Raw genomic sequence first — 19,604 nt, forward strand, 5'->3', positions numbered from 1 at the left:
TGCTGCGCGCCGATGCCTACCAACCGCAAGGCCGGCTGGGGAGATGGAGGCGGGCTCCCCGTGAGAGCTCGGCAATGGTATTGCGCGGAAGGAATTACGTATGTGCCTGGTCTTCCAGTAGCGGACGGCGGGAGGTACGTTGAGCGCATGCGTCCGTGGCAGCCTAGAAAAAGGGACTGCTGGCGGGCCGAGCCGAAGATATGGAGCAGGGCTACGGAGGTTCGTACGGCAGTTGGGTGCAGTGTAGGGAGGGTAGGCGCTTTCCGGGTAAGCCGCCGCTCGGAGGGCCGCAGGGTCCGGGACCACGCCTGAGTGCGGTTACCGCAGCCCGGTCGTGCGGAGAGGCGGACTGGGCGCGCGCCCGCCGCTCATTGGACTGCGGTGCCGTCGCTCCCGCGGCGTTACGTGCGGATTGGATGGCGGTGCCTGAGGAGGCGGGCGGAGTTCGGCGTCCTGACGCTGGGATGGGCTTCAGGGGGCGCCTTGGGCCGTCGGGTCGGTTCCTAACCCTTAGCCTCGGCGGGTTGAACCGCCTTGCTCACCGCGCCCGTGCGCACCGGCCCGCCGACTTCCCCTTCGCCAGACGCCACAAAATGGCGGCGCCGGGGGGCGGAGCCACGGTCCGAGCTCGGGGGGCGCAGAGTTCTCTCAGCGGCGGTCAGGCCTGTCCCGGGACCCGCGGGGCTTGGTGGGAGCCTCCGCGCGGCGCACGTGGCCAGGCGCCCTGGTCCCGGACTGCGCCGGGCGGGCGCGGGGTCGGAGCCTTCCCTGCCAGCCCCGCGGTGTAGCGCGGCCGGACCGGGTGAGGCTTCAGTGAGGCTCGGCCTCGGGGTTCAGCCGTGGATCTGTCTGACTCGTGCCGGCCTAGGGGGTCAGAAGCTGGGTATTTCCTTGTGCAAAGCTGGAAACCTGATGTTCCCCGGGTGGTGGCAGGTTGGCGCTCTTTCAGGGCCGTGTAGAAAGGATCTGTGCCCTTTCCCCGTTTGGGTTGCAGGGCCTGTAGCAGGTCGGACCTTTGCGGGAACCTGCTCTTTATCTCCAGAATCAGTCTCCTGGGAAGCCTTTGCTCTGTACCGGAGCCAAGTTTGCCCATTGGGAACAGTTGGACTTGACCAGGCGCAGGTCCCTATCCGAGTATATGAGGTTCGGGAAGCAGGTGACCTGATCCTGGAAGCGGCAGCTAGAGAAGACATCTGTCTTGAAAGGGGGCAGCGTGAGCAGGGTCCAAGCCGCAGGAATTGCAGAAGCAGAGGGGTTCTGAGGTGCACGGAAGTGTCCGGGGTCCTCAGCCTGACTGGGTCTCATCGTTATTTGTCTGCCTTCCTGCCAGTTCTTTCAGCCAGTAATCCTGTGTCATACAGGCCCTTAGCTTGGCGATGCCCCCCCCCCCCCCCACACACACACACACACACGCACACACGTGCTACCTGCTGAAAGCCTTTCAGGCTCAGTTTAGATGCTGCAGCTTCCCTGAATCATCCTGTAGCCTTAACACCTGGAGTTATTTCCTGCGAATCACTGAGCCTTGACAGTGCTCCCTGACCCGTTTCCTAGCTCTCTGGTTTGGGGCAAGTGACTTAGCTTCTCAAGCCTTTACAACAAGAAAAATAGTACCTATCTCAAGGGGCGTCATGAAGGTATGTGAGTAGAATATGCCATTTGTTAGTGCCCCAGAGTGAAGCAGTCAGTGCCCTGCAGTTGGTCACTTGCTGTTAGAACCGGCACTCCGCAGTTCTCTGCGCAGATAGGGAAGTTGTATGGTGGGGGGAGGGTGCCTTGCAGAGTGTGACTGGGTCAGATACCCTAACAAGAGCCTTAGCTCCCTGGTCTCTGAACGGCATTCTGTGAAGCTGGCTAACGTATGCTCAGTGCCTGTTGTGTGTCAGCACACAGTAGGCAGTCAGCTAGTGGTTTGGGTTGCTCAGGTAAGGGAAATCCGATACGTTCTTGCTTTATAAAGGTGAAGTCATTGGACAGGTGTAAATAGCTGCCCTTGGCCAGCTCTGTGCCACATGCAGGCTTATGGAGATGAAGAGGGGCCAGACAGATGCTATATTGGGGTCTGGAGGGACAGAGGAGCGACCACAGAGGGGAGCACAGTCTCATTCTTGGGGCCAGGAAGAAGCCCTGGGACTTGAAGGTGCACCGGAGCATTGGAGGGTTCAAAGCCATATGGAAGCGAGACCTAGAGTGGCACAGTTGTTGTGTCCAAGTTATGGGCACTTAAGGGTGCTTAGTTGGTGAGCCAGGGAGGGGAATGGGGCTGTGTCCTAATGATGGGCTAGCTGGTGGCTCTTCCTGTGTCACCCTCAGCTGTGGGTTGAGGCTTAGGCCAAGGTTCCTCGGCTAGTGACAGGCAGAACTGGCTCAAGGCCCACTCCCCACCCCTCTTTTTTCTGCCTTGACCTCTGGCAGGTGGAGTGTGATGATGCAATCAGCCAGTTGTGAGAGGGCCTTTAGGCAGGCAGTGTTGTGGTTTTGCTGCCCTCTTGTAAGGCTGGCACTGAACTCCTTTGAGGATATCCCTTTAGGTTCTTAGAGCCACCTCCAAGGCACCTGTTGCTGGTGTGACACATAGGATCCTAACTCACAGGTCTTCTGTTCACAGGCTATGGGGCATGGAGTGCTGGACCCACCAACACCCAGGGTAGGTGGAACCTGCTTTGTGGGAGGCATGGGCTCCCGGGACCCCCCAACACCCACCCAAGGCACCAGACGCACAGCTGTTCCTGAGTCTGCACCAGGAGACGGGGGCCAGGAAACCTTTTCTGTAAAGGGCCAGATAGTAAACGTTTTCGGCTTTGCAGGCTCCATGATCTCTGTAGTACAGAAGACACCATAGACAAATGGAAAACAAATTGACATGTTGGTTCCAATAACATACTGAAGGATACTGATATATGCGTACCATATAACTTTTCATGTATCACAAAATAGTTCATTTCAGCAATCTGTTATTTTAATTTAAATAGCTGAGTGTATAATCAAAGACTTTTTTTTTTTTTTTTAAATCCTCACTGGAAGAGTGAAGAAAGAGAAACATCAATTAGTTATGTGCTCTGACGGAGCATGGATGGAACCTGAGACCCTCCAGTGCACAGGCTGGCGTGCTAACCACCGAGCACACTGCCCAGGGCTATCAAATACTTTTTTAATTAATGGACTTTATTTCTTAATATATTTTTATTGATTTCAGAGAGGAAAGGAGAGGAAGAAAGAAACATCAATGAGAGAGAAACATTGATCGGTTGCCTCCTGCATGCCCCCTACTGGGGATCAAGCCTGCATGTGTCCCAGCTGGGAATTGAACCTGTGACCTCTTGGTTCATAGGTCAACGCTCAACCACTGAGCCATACCAGCTGGGCTGGACTTTATTTCTTAGTAGTTTTAGATTTGTAAGATTAAACAGTATGTAGAGTTTCATACACTCAACCTTACTTCACCTCTACACAGTAATCCCTATTAGCATCTTGCATTAGCAGGATACATTTATTACAATTAACAAGCCAATGTTGATACACTGTTATTAACTACTAGAGGCCCGGTGCACGAAATTCTTGCACGGCGTTGGGGGGGGGGCGGTCCCTCAGCCCAGCCTGCATCCTCTCCAATCTGGGACCCTTCGAGGGATGTCCGACTGCCCGTTTAGGCCCGATCCTAAACAAGCAGTTGGACATCCCTCTCACGATCCAGGACTGCTGGCTCCCAACTGCTCGCCTGCCTGCCTTCTTGATTGCCCCTAATCGCTTCTGCCTGCCAGCCTAATCATCCCTAACCACTCCCCTGCCAGCCTGATTGATGCCTAACTGCTCCCCTGCCAGCCCCTAACTGCCCTCCCCTGCAGGCCTGGGTCCCCCCAACTGCCCTACTCTGCAGGCCCGGCGCCCCCAACTTCCCTCCTCTGCTGGCCTGATCGCCCCCAACTGCCCTCCCTTGCAGGCCTGGTCCCTCCCAACTGCCCTCCCCTGCTGGCCTGATTGCCCACAACTGCCCTCCCCTGCTGGCCATCTTGTGGCAGCCATCTTGTGTCCACATGGGGGGAGCCATCTTGTGTGTTGAAGTGATGGTCAATTTGCATATTGCTCTTGTTGGATAGGATAGGGGCCTGGTGCATGGGTGGGGGCTGGCTGGTTTTCCCTGAAGGGTGTCCCGGATCAGGGTGGGGGTTCCCTTGGGGCGTGGGGTGGCCTGGCGAGGGGCCTGTGATGGTTTGCAGGCCGGCCACGCTCCCCAGCGACCAAAGTGGATGCCCTGGTATCTGGGATTTATTTGTCTTCTATAACTGAAACTTTGTAGCCTTCAGCGGAGGCCAGGGCGGGCGGAAAGCTTGGCTTCCTCCATTGCCGGGGGCAACCCAAGCCTGCTCTCTCTAGCTCCTTGGCTGTTGCCATTTTTTGTTGGGATTTATTTATCTTCTATAATTGAAACTTTGTAGCCTTGAGTGGAGTCCAGGGCCAGCCAGGGTGTGCAGGAAGCTTGACTTCCTGCATAGCCGGGGAAACCCAAGCCGCCTCCTCGCTCCGTGGCTGCAGCCATCTTGGTTGGGTTAATTTGCATACTTGCTCCTAATTGGCTGGTGGGCATGGCTTGTGGGTGTAGCAAAGATACAGTCAATTTACATATTACTCTTTTATTAGATAGGATAATCTGTAGCTTACATTAATGTTTACTCTGTAGTATATAGTTCTATGGGTTTTGACAAATCTATAAATGATGTGTATCACATCATACAATATTTTGATTTTTTTTCTTCCTCAATCATTTAAAAATGTGGGTGGCTATACAACAGCTGGCAGTGGGCTAGGTTTGGCCTGGAGCCTGTTGGCTAAACCCTGCTCTGGAGTCCAGATCATGGCACAAAGTACATTTGAGGGACCAAAATGTGCTCTAATTATGAGCTTTTTGCGGCATCGTTCGTCCAGGGATTTGGACGATGGCATCCTTTGTTTTCTGAGCCTGGGATTTGCCCCTAGAGCTGTTGGGGGGGAGGGTCACTTCTCTACCCATCACCAAGTGTCCCAGAAAGAGGCCTTCCATGTCACTCAGGCACATAATGTCCTCTTGCTCAGTTGAGTTAGGGACATGATTTTCCACGGGTGCGCTCTCCATATTTTTGGCAGTGCCTGAGCTCTGGCTTCTAGTGAGTGCTGGCACTTTGGAAGGGCTCTGCCTGGGGACCTGGCCCACTGGCTTCTTGGCTGGTGGCCCACACTGGATGCGCTTCTTGGGAAGGCTGCAGCGTCCTTTCCTTTGCCTTGAAGGGGGAGACCGGGCTTGCCTAGGAGGGAAGCCCTGATTATGCTTAGCTGAGTGCTCTGGAAGAAATGGGTTTTATAGTTAATGGCCCTCGCCTTTCTTGGCCTTAGTAGGCAACCAAAGGTGCCTCCCAGAGTGCTGCCATAGCCACCTGCAGCCCTGGCCCTGTGGATAGGGGAGTGAGGTGACACCTGTCCAATATCTGGGGTGTGGGTGGTCTTAGAAGCCTTCGTTCTGCAAGCAAAGCTCTTGTGTGTTCTTGTTTCCTCTAAGGTGCATATGGAACTGGTGTGGCCAGCTGGCAAGGTAGGCCCTTCTGGGGGTCAGTGGGTGGACACGAGGGTCTCTGGTCAGCCATCCAGAGGAGCTGGGATGCAGGGACCCCCATCTCCCTTCCTAACTGTGCTTACAGCTCTCCTGAAGGCTTGCATGCTGGGCCTGGGGTGCTGAGGAGGCCTCGAGGGGAACTTGCAGGCGATGAGGGGATTGTGGTTGTCTTCTGGGAGCAATAATTCTATGGTGGATCTATCAACAGCCCAACTGCCACTTCTGGGCTCTCAGCCACCTCTGGCTTTGGATGGGAAGCAAGTCTTAGGATCTGACACCAAAAATCTGCTCAGAATTGAGGTCTCACCTCTGCCCTCCTGATGCCTTTATGAGCTATACAAAGGCAATGTGGTGCGCAGTGTGGGTGCTGCAAGCGGCACTTGGTCCCACAGCCCTCGTCCTTCCCTGATGGCAGTGGGTACTCCTCTGTGGACACGTCCACCCTGCGCTGGCTTTGTGGCGGCTGAGGTCTGACTTGCCTCTTCTTCCCTTTGGCAGGTTATGACAACTACAATTATTATGGTGCCCAGAACACCAGCGTCACCACCGCAGCAACCTACAGCTACGGCCCAGCCTCCTGGGAAGCCACCAAGGCTGGTGATGGCCTGGCGCCTGGGGGTCCTGCCATACATATGGCTTCTTACGGCCCAGAGCCATGCACTGACAATTCTGACTCACTCATTGCCAAGATCAACCAACGTCTAGACATGATGTCCAAGGAAGGAGTCAGGGGTGGGAGCAGCACCGGTGGGGAGGGCATGCAGGACCGGGAGAGGTAATTACAGACCTGATCCCTTCCCTGGGGATCCAAACATCACGCTTTCCAGGGAGTGGGCACCTGCTCTTCCAGGAATGCTCTTCCCCAGCTCCCGCCTGAGCACGGGTAGATGAGTTGGGCCTTTGTTGGGATAGAGGCATTGTAATTGGACTTGCTGGTTTCCTCATTGGTGGGGTTTAGGGCATGGCTGTGGTTAAACTATGCCAGACTCCTGATTTCTGCACCAGGGGCTTAACAGAGCCTCCCTGTTCTTGTGGCCAATGGCTTGTGCCCACATTCATCAGTGTTTGGAGGGGAGTATTGGTCTGTTTCGCCTCCAGGCATTTAGGAGGGGCACGTGGTGGTTTGGTTTGCTTTCCTGTTCTGAGTGTAGGGAGGTCAGCTTTGCAGGAGGTGTAGAGATCGAACCCAGGCATGTAGTCATGGTTGTGCTTTCTTTGCAGTTCCTTCCGCTTCCAGTCATTTGACTCCTACGACTCCAGGCCTTGTCTGCCTGAGCACAATCCCTACCGTCCCAGCTATAGCTACAACTATGACTTTGACCTGGGACCTGACCGCAATGGTGGCTTTGGCAGTCAGTACAGTGACTGTCGGGACCCTGCCCGTGAGCCCCGCTCACTCGATGGCTTCATGCGGGGCCGGGATCAGGGCCGCTTTCAGGACCGGAGCAACGCTGGCACCTTTATGCGCAGTGACCCCTTCATGACATCAGCGGCCTCCTCCCAACCGCTGTCTGCTCCCTGGACAGAGCTGAACTATGTGGGTGGACGGGGCCTGGGAGGCCCCTCTCCCAGCAGGCCCCCACCTTCCCTCTTCTCCCAGTCTATGGCCCCCCAGTCCATGGCCCCCAACTACGGAGTGATGGGCATGCAGGGGGCTGGAGGTTATGAAAACTCTGTGCCCTACAGATGTGGCCAGTCACAGACCCGGATGAGGGATCGGGTAAGCCCTTGCAAAGTTATAACCTGCCTTCCTTGCTTTTCTTTTAAACAGCTTTGTTGAGCTAAAACTTAGAGATTGTAGGATTCACTCATTTTTACGTGTATAATTTGACTTTTAGTAAAAATGTATAGACTTGTGCAACCTTCACCACCATCTAATTTTAGAACATTTCTGTCAACCCAGAAAGAAACTTCTGTCATTAGCAGTCACTCCATATTTTCTCCCCCAGTCCCTGGCAACCACTAACACCTTCCTGTGCATGGATTTGCCTGTTTTGGACGTAACACATGAAATCAATATGCGTCCCTGTGTGTTTAGCTTTTTACATTCAGCATAACTGTTGTGGGGGGTTAAACAATGTTGTCCTTCTTTGCCTTCTGAAAAGACCTTGTCTGTCTATGTTCTCTAATCTTATACCTTCTTCATTCTTCATTCCCCTGGGGCATCTTAATGGCCCGGGTAAGTGGTACACCAGGATGTGCTTGTGTCTGTAGCCCAGGTGGAGAGGGTTTGACCGCTGCGGCCCAGATGGCATGGGCAGGAAACGGAAGCAGTTGCAAATCTATGATGAGCCGGATGCCAAACAGGCCCGGGCTGACAGCGAAGGAGATTTTTCCGAGAATGGTATGCCCTGGGGGTGGGATGCAGTGAGTTCTCGGTGGGTATAAGATGAGGCAGTTGCATGCTTAGTGCCCTGCCTGCCTGCCCATACAGTGGACACGCAGGAACTCAGGGGTGCTGTGTGTCACCCCAAACTCCCACGGCCCCCACTAGGTCAGGATAAGCTTCGTCATTCTGGACAGTGAGCTTGGGAGGGTGAAAACTGGGCCACCGCTGAGGGGCTAACTTTTCCAATTACTTTTGTGTCTGTAGATGATGGAGCTGGTGACTTCCGGTCAGGAGATGAAGAATTCAGGGGTGTAAGTCCACCTTCACTGGTCAGTCAGCCTCCCTTGTCTCTAGTGCAGGGTTTCTTCCTTATTTCAGCTTCTTCCTCACAGAGACAGGAACTGCTGATTCGGTAGACTCGCAGCTAGAGTGTTCCACCTGTAGCAATCCTTGCCTTCCTGAAAAAAATTTCCCAGTCCTCCCGGCCCCCCTGCCCCCCAGCCGCTCCTGTGTCCTTATAGTAATGTGCCTACATGGTAAGTGCAGTGGCTGTGCAGGCTGAGCCTTCCAAACACGTACTGAAGACTTGCCAGCTTCACGCTGGTGCTGAGCTGATCCATGTCATTCAGTCCTTTCCGCCAGTCATGGTAGACAGGTGTTAAGGTCGGCTCTTAGCCAGGCCCGTGCATGAGGACCTGGCAAGTGAACCATTGCCACTCCCTGTAAATTCTGATCCAATTCCAGGGTAGGGCCCTAGATCTGTGTGTGAAGGCTTTGTACAGATGCATCTAATGGTCAGGCCGGCTGGCGGAAGATGGGAGAAGTTGGGTACAGTGAGTTTTCAGCGTTTCTGAGGGTCTTGCTCGCCCCATGTTTTGTTTCAGTCGTGAGTCTAGGAATCACTATGTACTTGCTGATTAGCAATTTAATCTTTGCCTTGATGGCTAAAAAATGGACTCCCTTTCCATTTTCAGGTAGATGGTCATTTCTATCCACACCTAATTTTGTACAGCCTTTGGTAAATACAAGATGTCTGGGAACTTGGTGAAACCCATTTTCAATAAAGAGCGCGAGAAGTGGCATCCTACAAATCAGGGTTTGACACACAGTTTATGAATGGGCTCCTGGCATTCCCGTGTGCAGAGCTGTGCGGTGTGCATTGCCAGGGGCCGCGCTTTAGCTTTAGGAAGAGCTGAAAGGTCAGGGTCTTTAATAAAAAAGCAAAACAGGTTCGTCACCACAGAATCCCAGAAGGCAACCAGTAGTGACAGGATACACTCGGCTCTGTCCCATAGCCTGGACCTTATCCTAACACCTTGTGACTGGGTTCCTGGTGGCATAGCAACCACCAGGTAGTGGCAGGGGCAGCTAGGCTGGTGTGGAGAGTTCTGGAAACCACCTCACTGCCCGCCTTCGTGTGTGTCCTTTTTCAGGAGGACGAAGTCTTCGATTCCGGGAGGCAGAGAGGTAGGCATTGCCCATTGTCCCTTTGAACTTCGCTGTCTGCCCAGCTGTCCTGCACTCACTGCCCAGCACTCAGCTGAGCTGGGCTTCTGAGCAAGCCTTGGGCCTGGATGGAGGAGATGATGGCTCAGGGCAGAAGAGGGGCTGTGATTACTGGGTGAGCTTTGGCCATGGCACTCACCCCAAGACTTTGCTCCATTGTAAATGCAGGTTATGGAGAGAGATGGGGAAGCTCATCTGTGGGTGGGTGTCTGCAGCAGCTTGAGGGGTAGTGAAGGGAATCTCAGAAATGTGAGAGACAAAGAAAAGGTTTCCTCCAGCTGTCTTCTCAGGGGCGGGGCCCCTGTGCTGCTCTCCTGGGCTTCATTATCTCCCCAGTTCCTTCGATTGCCAGCCCAGGGCCACGGAGCTGCCTCAGCCTTAATGGTGGGATTGCTGGCAACTGCAGTGCACGTTGCTGCTCGGGACAGAGTTTGGACACCTGCCTGGATTGGGAGCTCAGGGCAGGGGGGAGGCCTGTCAGGTACACCCAGACCCAGACACCCTAGAGGCAGTCATTGCTCACTGCTCAGCAGGTCCCGTCCGTTCCAGTGCTAGAGACAAGGGTAAAAATTTAGTGGCAAAAGCAAAGCCAAATTAAACCTCTTGGGGTGAGGAGGGGGCATGGAGAAGCAGCCTGGGACATGGTGGCCTTGAGCTTACCCAAAAGCCACGTTTCCTATTCCCGTGGGTCTTGTTCGCAGCTGGTTTCCCCCAAGAATCACAGGCTGGTTCTGCTCCCGTTAATTCTGAAGGGCCCTGGCTTAGCTACGTCTTCCCTTATGTGTTCAGGTTTAGCAGCCCTCTGAGGTCTTCTCACTCTGTTTATTTATTGAAGCGATCATGTTTGTAGCTTCATGGGACCACACAACATTGAGCAGCTCGTGCAGCGGGGAAAATGCTAAAGCAAAGGTGACATGTTTATTGCGTGCAGGTCCTGCTACCTACTCTGGATGACTTTGCTATTAAACAGCAGTAATAGTTTCAGGCAGTGACCTCTTGCCAAAAATCCCACACGCCCTTTTGAGAGGCTTCTGAGCAGCGCACGCCGGTCGCCATCTTCGTGGGACAGTCTCGTGACTGGCATCAGGGGTAGGGGTTACAGTTCAGATGCTTATCCAACCTTTTTTCAGTGTCTGGCCCTGCTTTGAGCCACGGTAACCTGAACCTGGCCTCACGCTGGGACACTGGGCTGGCCCCAGGAGATGGATGGAGGACCGATAGGTCTCTACCTACTTCTCTTTCTAGGATTGCTTCCCATATAGCCCTGGGAAAGCCCTGGAGTGACAGTTTTCATGAGTGGAAGATAGAGTTCGGGCCAGCAAGGACGGACAGACCTGCTGAGGCCCTAGTTCAGAGGAGGCCTACGGGATGGTTGTGATGGCCCACCTAGAGGTGGGCAGAGGGAGGTAGAACAGCTGTATTTTCTGAGGCCGCTCGCTGCTGCCTCTTTACCTAGGAAGAACTACTCTCCTAACTGATGTTGGGAGAAGACCCACTCATAAGGCACTGGATTGGAAGCGCAGGATAGGGAAGAACAGAGATCAGGTGGGCCTCAGTGTGAGTGGGATGGGCGGGCCATGTCCCTGGCCCATCCCAGCCTTATCAGGCCATGGGGGAGTGAGGTATCGCCCCTGGGAACTCCCAAGGGTTCTCATCCAAGCTCATACTTGGGAGCCTTTGACAGTCCCTTGGTGCCTCGGGGTGTCCTGACCCTGCCGTGTGTGGAGGCAGCAGCAGGGCACAGGGTGCAGTGGCCGAGCTGCAGCCCCATCAAGGCCCTGGTGCTTAGCTCTTCGCTGGGCTCTGCAGAGGGTCTTGAAGGGATTTCTGTGTTGCAGAGAAGGATGACGAGGATGATGAAGTGAAGAAGAGGAAGGAAAAGCAAAGGAGAAGAGACAGGATGCGAGACCGGGCAGCTGACAGGTGAGGTGGCAGGTCAGCTGGCCCTGGGTACTGTCACGGCTCTCCTGAGCTCAGCTGTTCTTCCTCCGGATGCAGGCGGAGCCTGGTTTGAGCTGACTCAGGTGTCTGTGGGAAATCCTAGTCGGAGGGGTGGGAGACACAACTTGGGAAACATGAATGGAATCATATTCTTGCCAGAGGTCCGTCCCTGTGGCCCTCAGGTGCCCAGCCAGATGTTCTGTTGCCCTCTAACATGCCTGTGGGGAGTTTGCTTGTCCCCTGGCCTGTGTCTGTCATCCCAAACAGTGATCTTCATCAGGCAGAGCTGCTAAGGAGGTGATCTGGTGCGTTGTCCAAATCCAGACTCCAAATCTGGAGTTTGCTTTACCAATTATACGTGTGTCAGTGTTACCGTTAAATAGAAAAAGCAGCACAAAAGCGCAAAGCCCAAAGAGTGTTGGTGTGACCAGCCCGTGCACTTCTCTCCCTGCTCAGTGATTATGTGGCTGCTGACTAGAAAAGTAAACCACTGGTGGCCATGGGAACCCTTGGTTGCCAAGGTCTTCACCACACATGGCTGCTTCTCTGCACAGGTTCTCTTAATGACTGGAGGGGGGACTCCTTGCTCTTAAGGCTCACCTGGGGTAGTGATTTTCCTGTGCAAAGAACACTCACCAAAAGGGATAACAGAAGCAGGAACTGAAATGTAGGAGCTTACAGGTGTTAAAAGAATTCATCAAAACCCTTGTAAAGTCCTAGCTTGTTTGCACAGTGGTTAGAGCATCGGCCCTTAGACTGGAGGGTGTTGGGCTCGATTCTGGGCAAGGGCCTGTACCTTGGTTGCAGACTCCATCCTGGCCCCGGTCGCGGCACGTGTGGGAGGCAACCAATCAATGTGTGTCTCTCGCATTGATGTTTCTGTCTCTATCTCTCCTTTCTCTTCCACTCTCTCTAAAAATAAAAATAGAAAAAATATCCTCAGATGAGGATTAACAACAAAAAATCCTTGTTAAATAGATGAGTAAAGCCCTAACCAGTTTGGCTCAGTGGATAGAGTGTCGGCCTGCAGACTGAAAGGTCCCAGGTTTGATTCCAGTCAAGGGCATGTACCTTGGTTGCAGGCACATCCCCAGTTGGAGGTGTGCAAGAGGGAGCTGATCGATGTTTCTAACTCTCTTTCCCTCTCCCTTCCTCTCTGTAAAAAATCAATAAAATATATATTTTTTAATTAAAAAAAATAGATGAGTAAATAAGTGATGGCTAGATTTGATCTATTTACATGCCACATGAGAACTTAGATGACATTTTTAAAAAAGAAACTTTAAATCTTGCCCTGGTGACGGTTCTCAGAGCAGTTATCAATTGATGGAGCAGTTATACAGAGGAGGTGGAGATACAGCCAGGAAACATATTTCTTTCTAATCGTTCTGCACATAGAGCCTGGGTGATTTTTTTTCCCTCTTCACTCCTCTGTTAGGGTATCTACAAAAGCTCGTGGCACTTGCCTAGAGAGCCAAGCCAGGTGTTAGAGGCCCGCAGAATCTGGCGTGGAGAGGAGTCCCGAGTGCCACGTGGCCTGTGTTTTTACCCCAGAAGATCCAGAGGCTCTTGGGCAAAGCCAAGGGAAGCAGCACTCCCCTGTGGGGGTGTGCAGGCCTGCAGGCCACTCTCATCACCTTACAGCATGATTGCATTTGTGAGATGGAAAGCACGTGACAAAGAAACCTTAGTTTTTATTCGTGAATTTGACATAACGTGCCTTTATGTTGAATCCTGTTGGAGAATTTTTCTTAGATCATGTCAATTTTTTTTTTTTTTTAATCCTCACTTGAGAATGACATGCTTAGAGAGAGGAAGGGAGAGAGACATCGATGTGAGAGGGAAACATCAATTGGTTGCCTTCCGCACATTGCTCTGACTAGGAATCAAACCTGAAACCCAGGTACATCCTCTGACCTGGAATTGAATCAGCTAGCTAAAATTGATTTATTATTTCAGAGAGGAAGGGATAGGGAAGAGAGAGACAGACAGACAGACACATCAGTAATGAGAGAAAATCACTGATCAGCCACCTCCTGTGTGCCCCTGACTGGGAATCGAACCGTGACCTCCTAGTTCATAGGTCAACACTCAACCACTAACCACTGAACCACACCAGCTGGGCAGGAAACTGCTATTCTTGACTCCCCATGAGAAGTCCGAAGTCTTGGTTCAGAAACTGCTTTCCCATTTTTGTTTTAGTTCTAAACACAGATGAACTGGTTATCACTGTTTTTGCTTTTTGTCTTCCTCCTCCAGGATTCAATTTGCCTGTTCCGTGTGCAAATTTCGTAGCTTTGAAGATGAAGAAATCCAGAAGCATCTGCAAAGCAAATTCCACAAAGAGACACTGCGGTTTATAAGTACCAAACTGCCTGACAAGACGGTGGAGTTCCTTCAGGTGAAGCACGCTGGCCCCTGTCACAGTGCTTCCCACTGGTCCTCCAGGTGTCAGATCCCTCACAAGGAAAGGGAGGGGAAATAAGGTCTAAACTTGGTGAAGATTTCTATTTCAGAATAACAGTTGGTCTAGTCCCCATGTCAGGAATAACTGAGCTCCAACCATGTAGTTGCCGTTAGTTGTGCCCACGGAGCTGCCCTGGCTGCCATCCGATAGGGGCTGGGCAGACACTCATGGTGAGCTGCCTCTAATGCAGTTGAGAAATATCCACATGTGCTATCCTCTCCTGATTTCATGGGGTGCTGTCTCTCAACCCCTTTAGGAATACATTGTAAACAGGAATAAGAAGATTGAGAAGCGACGTCAGGAACTGATGGAGAAGGAAAGCGCAAAACCAAAACCAGATCCTTTCAAAGGTGAGCTGTGATCCTAGGGGGCGTGCTGTTCTGCATGGCACTGAGGCACATGATTCAGTGCAAAGCCAGCACAGGGCTGCTGAGGGTGTAACGCGAAGACCCATGGGAGGGGCACTTAGCAATGGAAACAGGCCCTCCAGTGTGGCCTAATAGAGCTCTCAGCTCCACGGGCAAGTTAACAGGGATATGAAGCGCTCTGCAGTTCTTTCCTTCTTGGACTGAAGGAGAAGAAAAGTTGGAAGCAATCGATGTCCTGCTGCAAGGCTGATGGCGCCTGTCTCCGATTCTGTCCTAACGGAGTCCCTAGAGAGGGCTGCAGGGAGAAAATGTGGGCCTTGTTGGGGGCTTAGGGGGTGGGGGGAGCATTACATGCATGCTGTCCCAGATCCCACATGACTTGGGTTTCATCGACAGGGATTGGCCAGGAGCACTTCTTCAAGAAGATCGAGGCTGCTCACTGCCTGGCTTGCGACATGCTGATCCCTGCGCAGCACCAGCTCCTCCAGCGGCACCTGCACTCTGTGGATCACAATCACAATCGCCGGGTGAGTCCCCTCCTGGTGCTGGCTGAGGGATGAGCCTTCCCTTCCCGGGCTTCCAGTGGAGGTTTCAGAACCTTCTGTGTCTTATGAGGAATGCTAACATCTTCAGGGGCTCTTGCCATATCCCATCAAATCTGTCACTTCATCAGTTGATTGTATGATGCCCCCCAATTTCTGTGAAAGTGTGTTGCTTAGAATTGATTTAATACATAGTTGAAATTGTCCTGGTTTGAGAATGTTCCCTGTAAACCACACAAATCAATTCCACATTTGCTGGAAAACTACATTTTCTATAAACTGAGGCCAAAGGCCATTCAGAGCAGAGTGGCCTGGGAGACCATTTGGTCCGTACTAGCTTATGGGGCCTGAGGCTAAAAATTTAGTTCGGGTCAGCAAATTTTTCTGTAAATGGTCAAATTGTAACTATTTTCAGCTTCGCAGGCCATAGGTCTCTGTCCAACCAGTCTGCTGTTGGTGGGGAAAGCAGCCACAGATAGTAAGTGAGAGAACGGTGTGGCTGCACTTGGCCCTCTGGCTGTAGCTTGCTGATCCCCGAGTTAACCTCTGTTCTTAGTTTACCCAATGATGGAATGGAGCTCGCAGTACCTGCCTGCCCAGCTCCCCATTTTTTGTTTGTTGTGTGCTTTTTTTATTTTAGAGAGAAAGAGGAAGGCGGGGGTGGGGGAAGGAGAGAGAAATAGTGATTTGTTGTTCTACTTATTTATGCATTCGTTGGTTGCTTCTTATAGCACAACCTCGGCATATCAGGATGGTGCTCTAACCAACTGGCCTACCCGGCCAGGGCTCCCCATCTCCCCGTTTCATTAAAGAGCAGCCAAAAGCACTGTGTAAACAAGTGATTACTGGATGTGTGTCAAGCTGTTTTTGAGCTTTTGTAGTTTTGCTGTTGAACTTACTATAAAGTCAGTATAACTCAAAACTGAAAAGAAAAAGCTTACTCCTTTCCCTACTTAGTTTACAAAGCTTTTAATCTATAAATGAACAACTTGATGTAGCCTGGCTGGTGTGTTCTCTTGCTCCTGCATATGTGCCATTTTTAAGAAACCATGTGTGGTTCCCTTTGCAGTTGGCTGCTGAACAGTTCAAGAAAACAAGTCTCCATGTGGCTAAGAGTGTTCTGAACAACAGACATATAGTGAAGATGCTGGAAAAATACCTCAAGGTTAGGAGTCCAATGGATGGGGAAAGCTTTCGAAATGGAGAATGAACTAGGAGTGTGGAACTGTATCTCGATTGCAGTACTTAGCATTTCTGAGTCTTTTGAAGAATTGAGGGATATTGGAATGTAGCAGGCTTGGGAATTCCACAACTGTGGATTTCCCGAGACACAGTGCTTGCTTGGGAACTCTGGGATGTGGTTCTGCTTGATTAATCTGTACAATTGTGTTGATTCTCTCCATGAGAAACATTGACTATCCATAAAATACTGAGCAAATCATGGTGAGATGCTTACAAAGAAACATATCCAAGGTAGGTAATTGTCCAAGAAAGAAGCTAAAATGAGGTTTTGCTAGAAGATCCAACTGACAATAAAATGGAGGATCAAGGCGCAGGGAAGAGCCAGGAGTGCCTCAGCCACAGCCACAGTGAAGGGAGCAGAGTAACAGAAAGTCCCAAAGTGGGGTGCCGGGGAGAGAAGTTGGAAGAGCCCCACCTGGCTCCTCCTTGGGAAGCCCACCTGCTAAATGCTCAGTCCCATGACTTTAACGTTTAAGGCTGGTAGCTAAGCTGCAGCATAGCCTGACTAGGACCTGTTTGCCCTCCTCTCAGTTATTAAATGGTTCAGTACCGAAGGGGTGGGGGTTCGATTCCCCCTCAAGGGCATGTACCTGGGTTGTTCCCCCCCCCCGGGTCTGGGTGCCTGCAGAAGGCAGCCGGTCGATGTGTCTCTCTCACATTGATGTTTCTCCCTTTCCTTCTCCTTCCCCTCTCCCTCTTTTTCCCTCTCTCCCTCCCTCCCTTCCATTCTGAAAGCAATGGAAAAAATATCCTCAGGTGAGGATTAACCAAAAGGAGAAAAGTACAAAATAGTTCTAGTGAAGCTTTTCAAAGTTGTCTTTTCTGAATCTATAGGCTCTGAGATCCTTTAGGGTTAACTCACCTGGTATAGTTTAAAGTATTTCTCTTGCCCTGTCCAATGTGGCTCAGTTGGATGGAGCATTGTCCCATGCACTGCAAAGTCATAGGTTCAATTACTGGTTAGGGCACATGCCTAAGTTACGGGTTTGATCCCCAGTAGGGACGCATATGGGAGGCAGCTGATCAGTGTAGCTCTCTCACATGAATGTTTCTCTGTCTCTCTCTGCCCTCTGCCCTTTCTAAAATCAACTAATAAATAAATGAATAATGTATTTCTCTTACTGATTGCTCATCATGAAAATACAAGCTTCCACGCAGCAACCTGGGTCTCCTTCCACTCATTTGAACAGGTCTTTAGACCACTGACCTGTTTCTTCTCGGCCAGGGTGAAGACCCTTTCACCAATGAAGCCGTTGATCCAGAAATCGAAGGAGTTGACAATTTAGGAGGTGATGACAAGGAAGAGACACCTGAGGAGGTGGCCGCAGAAGTGTTAGCTGAGGTGATTACAGCAGCGGTGAAGGCAGTAGAGGGGGAAGGAGTGCCCACTCCAAAGAGTATTGAGATGCCGGCTGAAGCGGAAAGCGCCGTGGACACCGCAGAGGCGACCAGTGGTCCCCATCCTGAACAGCCGCTGGAGGCAGACACACACTGTGGAATGGCCTCCGGGAAGGGGGACGCAGACGCAGAGGCCGGAAGTGAAGGTGCCCAGGCTGGGAACAAGGTTGCAGAGGCGGAAGGTGAAGCAGAGGCAGAAGGCACTGTAACAAGCACTGTTCCTGCCCCAGCGGCCCCAGCGGCCCCAGAAGCTGCAGTGGAACAAACTGACGCAGAGTCCAAAGATGTCACTCCCACAGAATGAGCCTCCTTTCCCTGTTTCAGGGCATGTGTTATATGATGCATTGCTCTTTCTTTGGTTTGTAAGTAGTACTAGGGGGTGTGTTACTGGAATATGCTGAAAACATTTTGGTGAAGAGACCCAGCTCTCTCCTTCAGAAAAACGTACCTCATGGGCTTGTCTTAGAGTTGTGTGGCTTTCTGCCTTGGTTTGAAAGCTACAGAAGTACATTCCCCCAAGCAGCTGTGGAATAATAAGAGTTGGGCAATTAGATTTTGATACTTTGCTTGTTAAGAATGCCCTTCCTTTATTATTATTATTATTACAATTTTGTCTGGGAGCAGCTCATTATTACTAGGATATATCTTTATAAAGATTTTTTTTTTAAGTTTTAAGAATTTGCTTTGGCTTTAATTTTTGACCTCTGCTTTTATAGCTCACTGAATGGGGTATGATTCTCACAAGATGTAGCAGAATCTTGTTAACGTGATCCTCGTCCTGTCACACCGTGAACTCTGACCACTGCACCACTGGAAGCACACCCAGTGGCCCCTTAAGACTGAGGACACTTTGCCTAGGGCACTGTTTCCCAATCTTTAATCCTTGGAGAATTACCTTCAGAATTGATCTCCTGTGTTCCACCTCTGCATTACTTCAGGGCCTTTTCTTTAAATCAAGTTACTTCCTCTTAAATATATTAAAAAAGAAAACTTGATGTCCCTCCCATGAATGGAAAACCAATATAAATCGCCACAGGTATGATGCTATCTGTAAAAAATGAATAAAATGAAGTAAACATTTCATTTTAAATACTCTTCCTTTGGAGGTTCCTGAGTCTGAGAGAGGAAAGGTAGCATGTGTTAAAGTGTAGCAAGCACTAGTTACATGTTCTTATAACCAAAAGAATTGGAAGAGACCTACCTTTTAAAATGATATTGCTGGGTCTATTTCCCTGTAAACTTTTGAACTGTCAAATTTGAGGACGCATTGGCCAGTGGGAAATTATTTTAAAAGAGGTAGTAAAAATATTTGATGAGCATCTACTGTGTACCAGGTGCTAATTCATGATAAAAATAAGATATGAGCACTGCTCTCAAGGAGCCTTACTAGAGATGTAAGATGAATATTTATGAAAAAGTCTATATTAGAACTAAATAAACTGTTCAATAAGCAAGAAAATGGTGCCTCTGAATTGTTTCTGCTCATCATTTCTTACTGCAAAGATGTGGTTTAGTCATAGGTTCAACAGGGCCTTTGAAGCTTATTCTCTTGAGGCAAAAATTGTTGGTGACGTTGAAAATTAATAGTCTGAAAAAGGATAACAAAACTATGAAATTGCTTTGTTTTGTTTTTGTAAAAGTAATCCAAGACCTGTCATAAAATATGTCTCAATTTCAGTGAGGTTCTTCTACCCCCCACCCTGTGTGAAATAACACCAGTCTTTATTTTATTGATTTCAGAGAGGAAGGGAGATGGGGCAAGAGACATAGAAACATTAATCATGAGAGAGAATCATTGATAGGCTGTCTCCTACATGCCCCCTACTGGGGATCGAGCCCACAATCTGGGCATGTGCCATGACCAGGAATCGAACCAAGACCTGGTTCATAGGTTGAAGCTCAACCACAGCCATGGTGACCAGGCGATCTTTTTTTTTTTTTGGAGGGAGGGAGAGAGGGAGGAACATTGATGTGAGAGAGATACATCAGTTGGTTGCTTCCTACATGCCCCTGACTGGGGCCCCGGATGGGACCTGCAACCAAGCCACTGCCCTTGACCAGGAATTGATGCTCTAACCACTGAATCAAACCAGCCAGGCCAGTCACTTTATTCCTAAAAGTAGGTTGAACCAGGCCATCATTCTTCATGATGGGGAGTAACAACTTGGGTTGCACAAAGGAATGCCTTTATATTTCCTGAGATGACAGGAAAAAATTGCAAGCTTCC

General features: G+C 50.8%; 1 protein-coding gene across 1 annotated transcript; it reads left to right on the forward strand.

The window, feature by feature from the left end:
• The first annotated feature begins 111 nt into the window (after positions 1-111).
• AKAP8 (A-kinase anchoring protein 8) lies at positions 112-18,836 on the forward strand. Its single transcript, XM_079770608.1, has 14 exons — positions 112-219; positions 2,609-2,647; positions 5,531-5,563; positions 6,083-6,359; positions 6,806-7,304; positions 7,799-7,928; positions 8,178-8,224; positions 9,347-9,380; positions 11,258-11,342; positions 13,620-13,761; positions 14,084-14,177; positions 14,592-14,722; positions 15,807-15,902; positions 17,205-18,836. The coding sequence occupies exons 1-14, from the start codon at positions 201-203 to the stop codon at positions 17,679-17,681; spliced, it is 2,103 nt and encodes a 700-aa protein (XP_079626734.1). The 5' UTR covers positions 112-200; the 3' UTR covers positions 17,682-18,836.
• The last annotated feature ends 768 nt before the right edge of the window (positions 18,837-19,604 follow it).

The sequence above is a fragment of the Cnephaeus nilssonii genome (assembly GCF_951640355.1).
Source record: "Cnephaeus nilssonii genome assembly, chromosome: 5".
Classification (NCBI taxonomy): Eukaryota; Metazoa; Chordata; class Mammalia; order Chiroptera; family Vespertilionidae; genus Cnephaeus; species Cnephaeus nilssonii.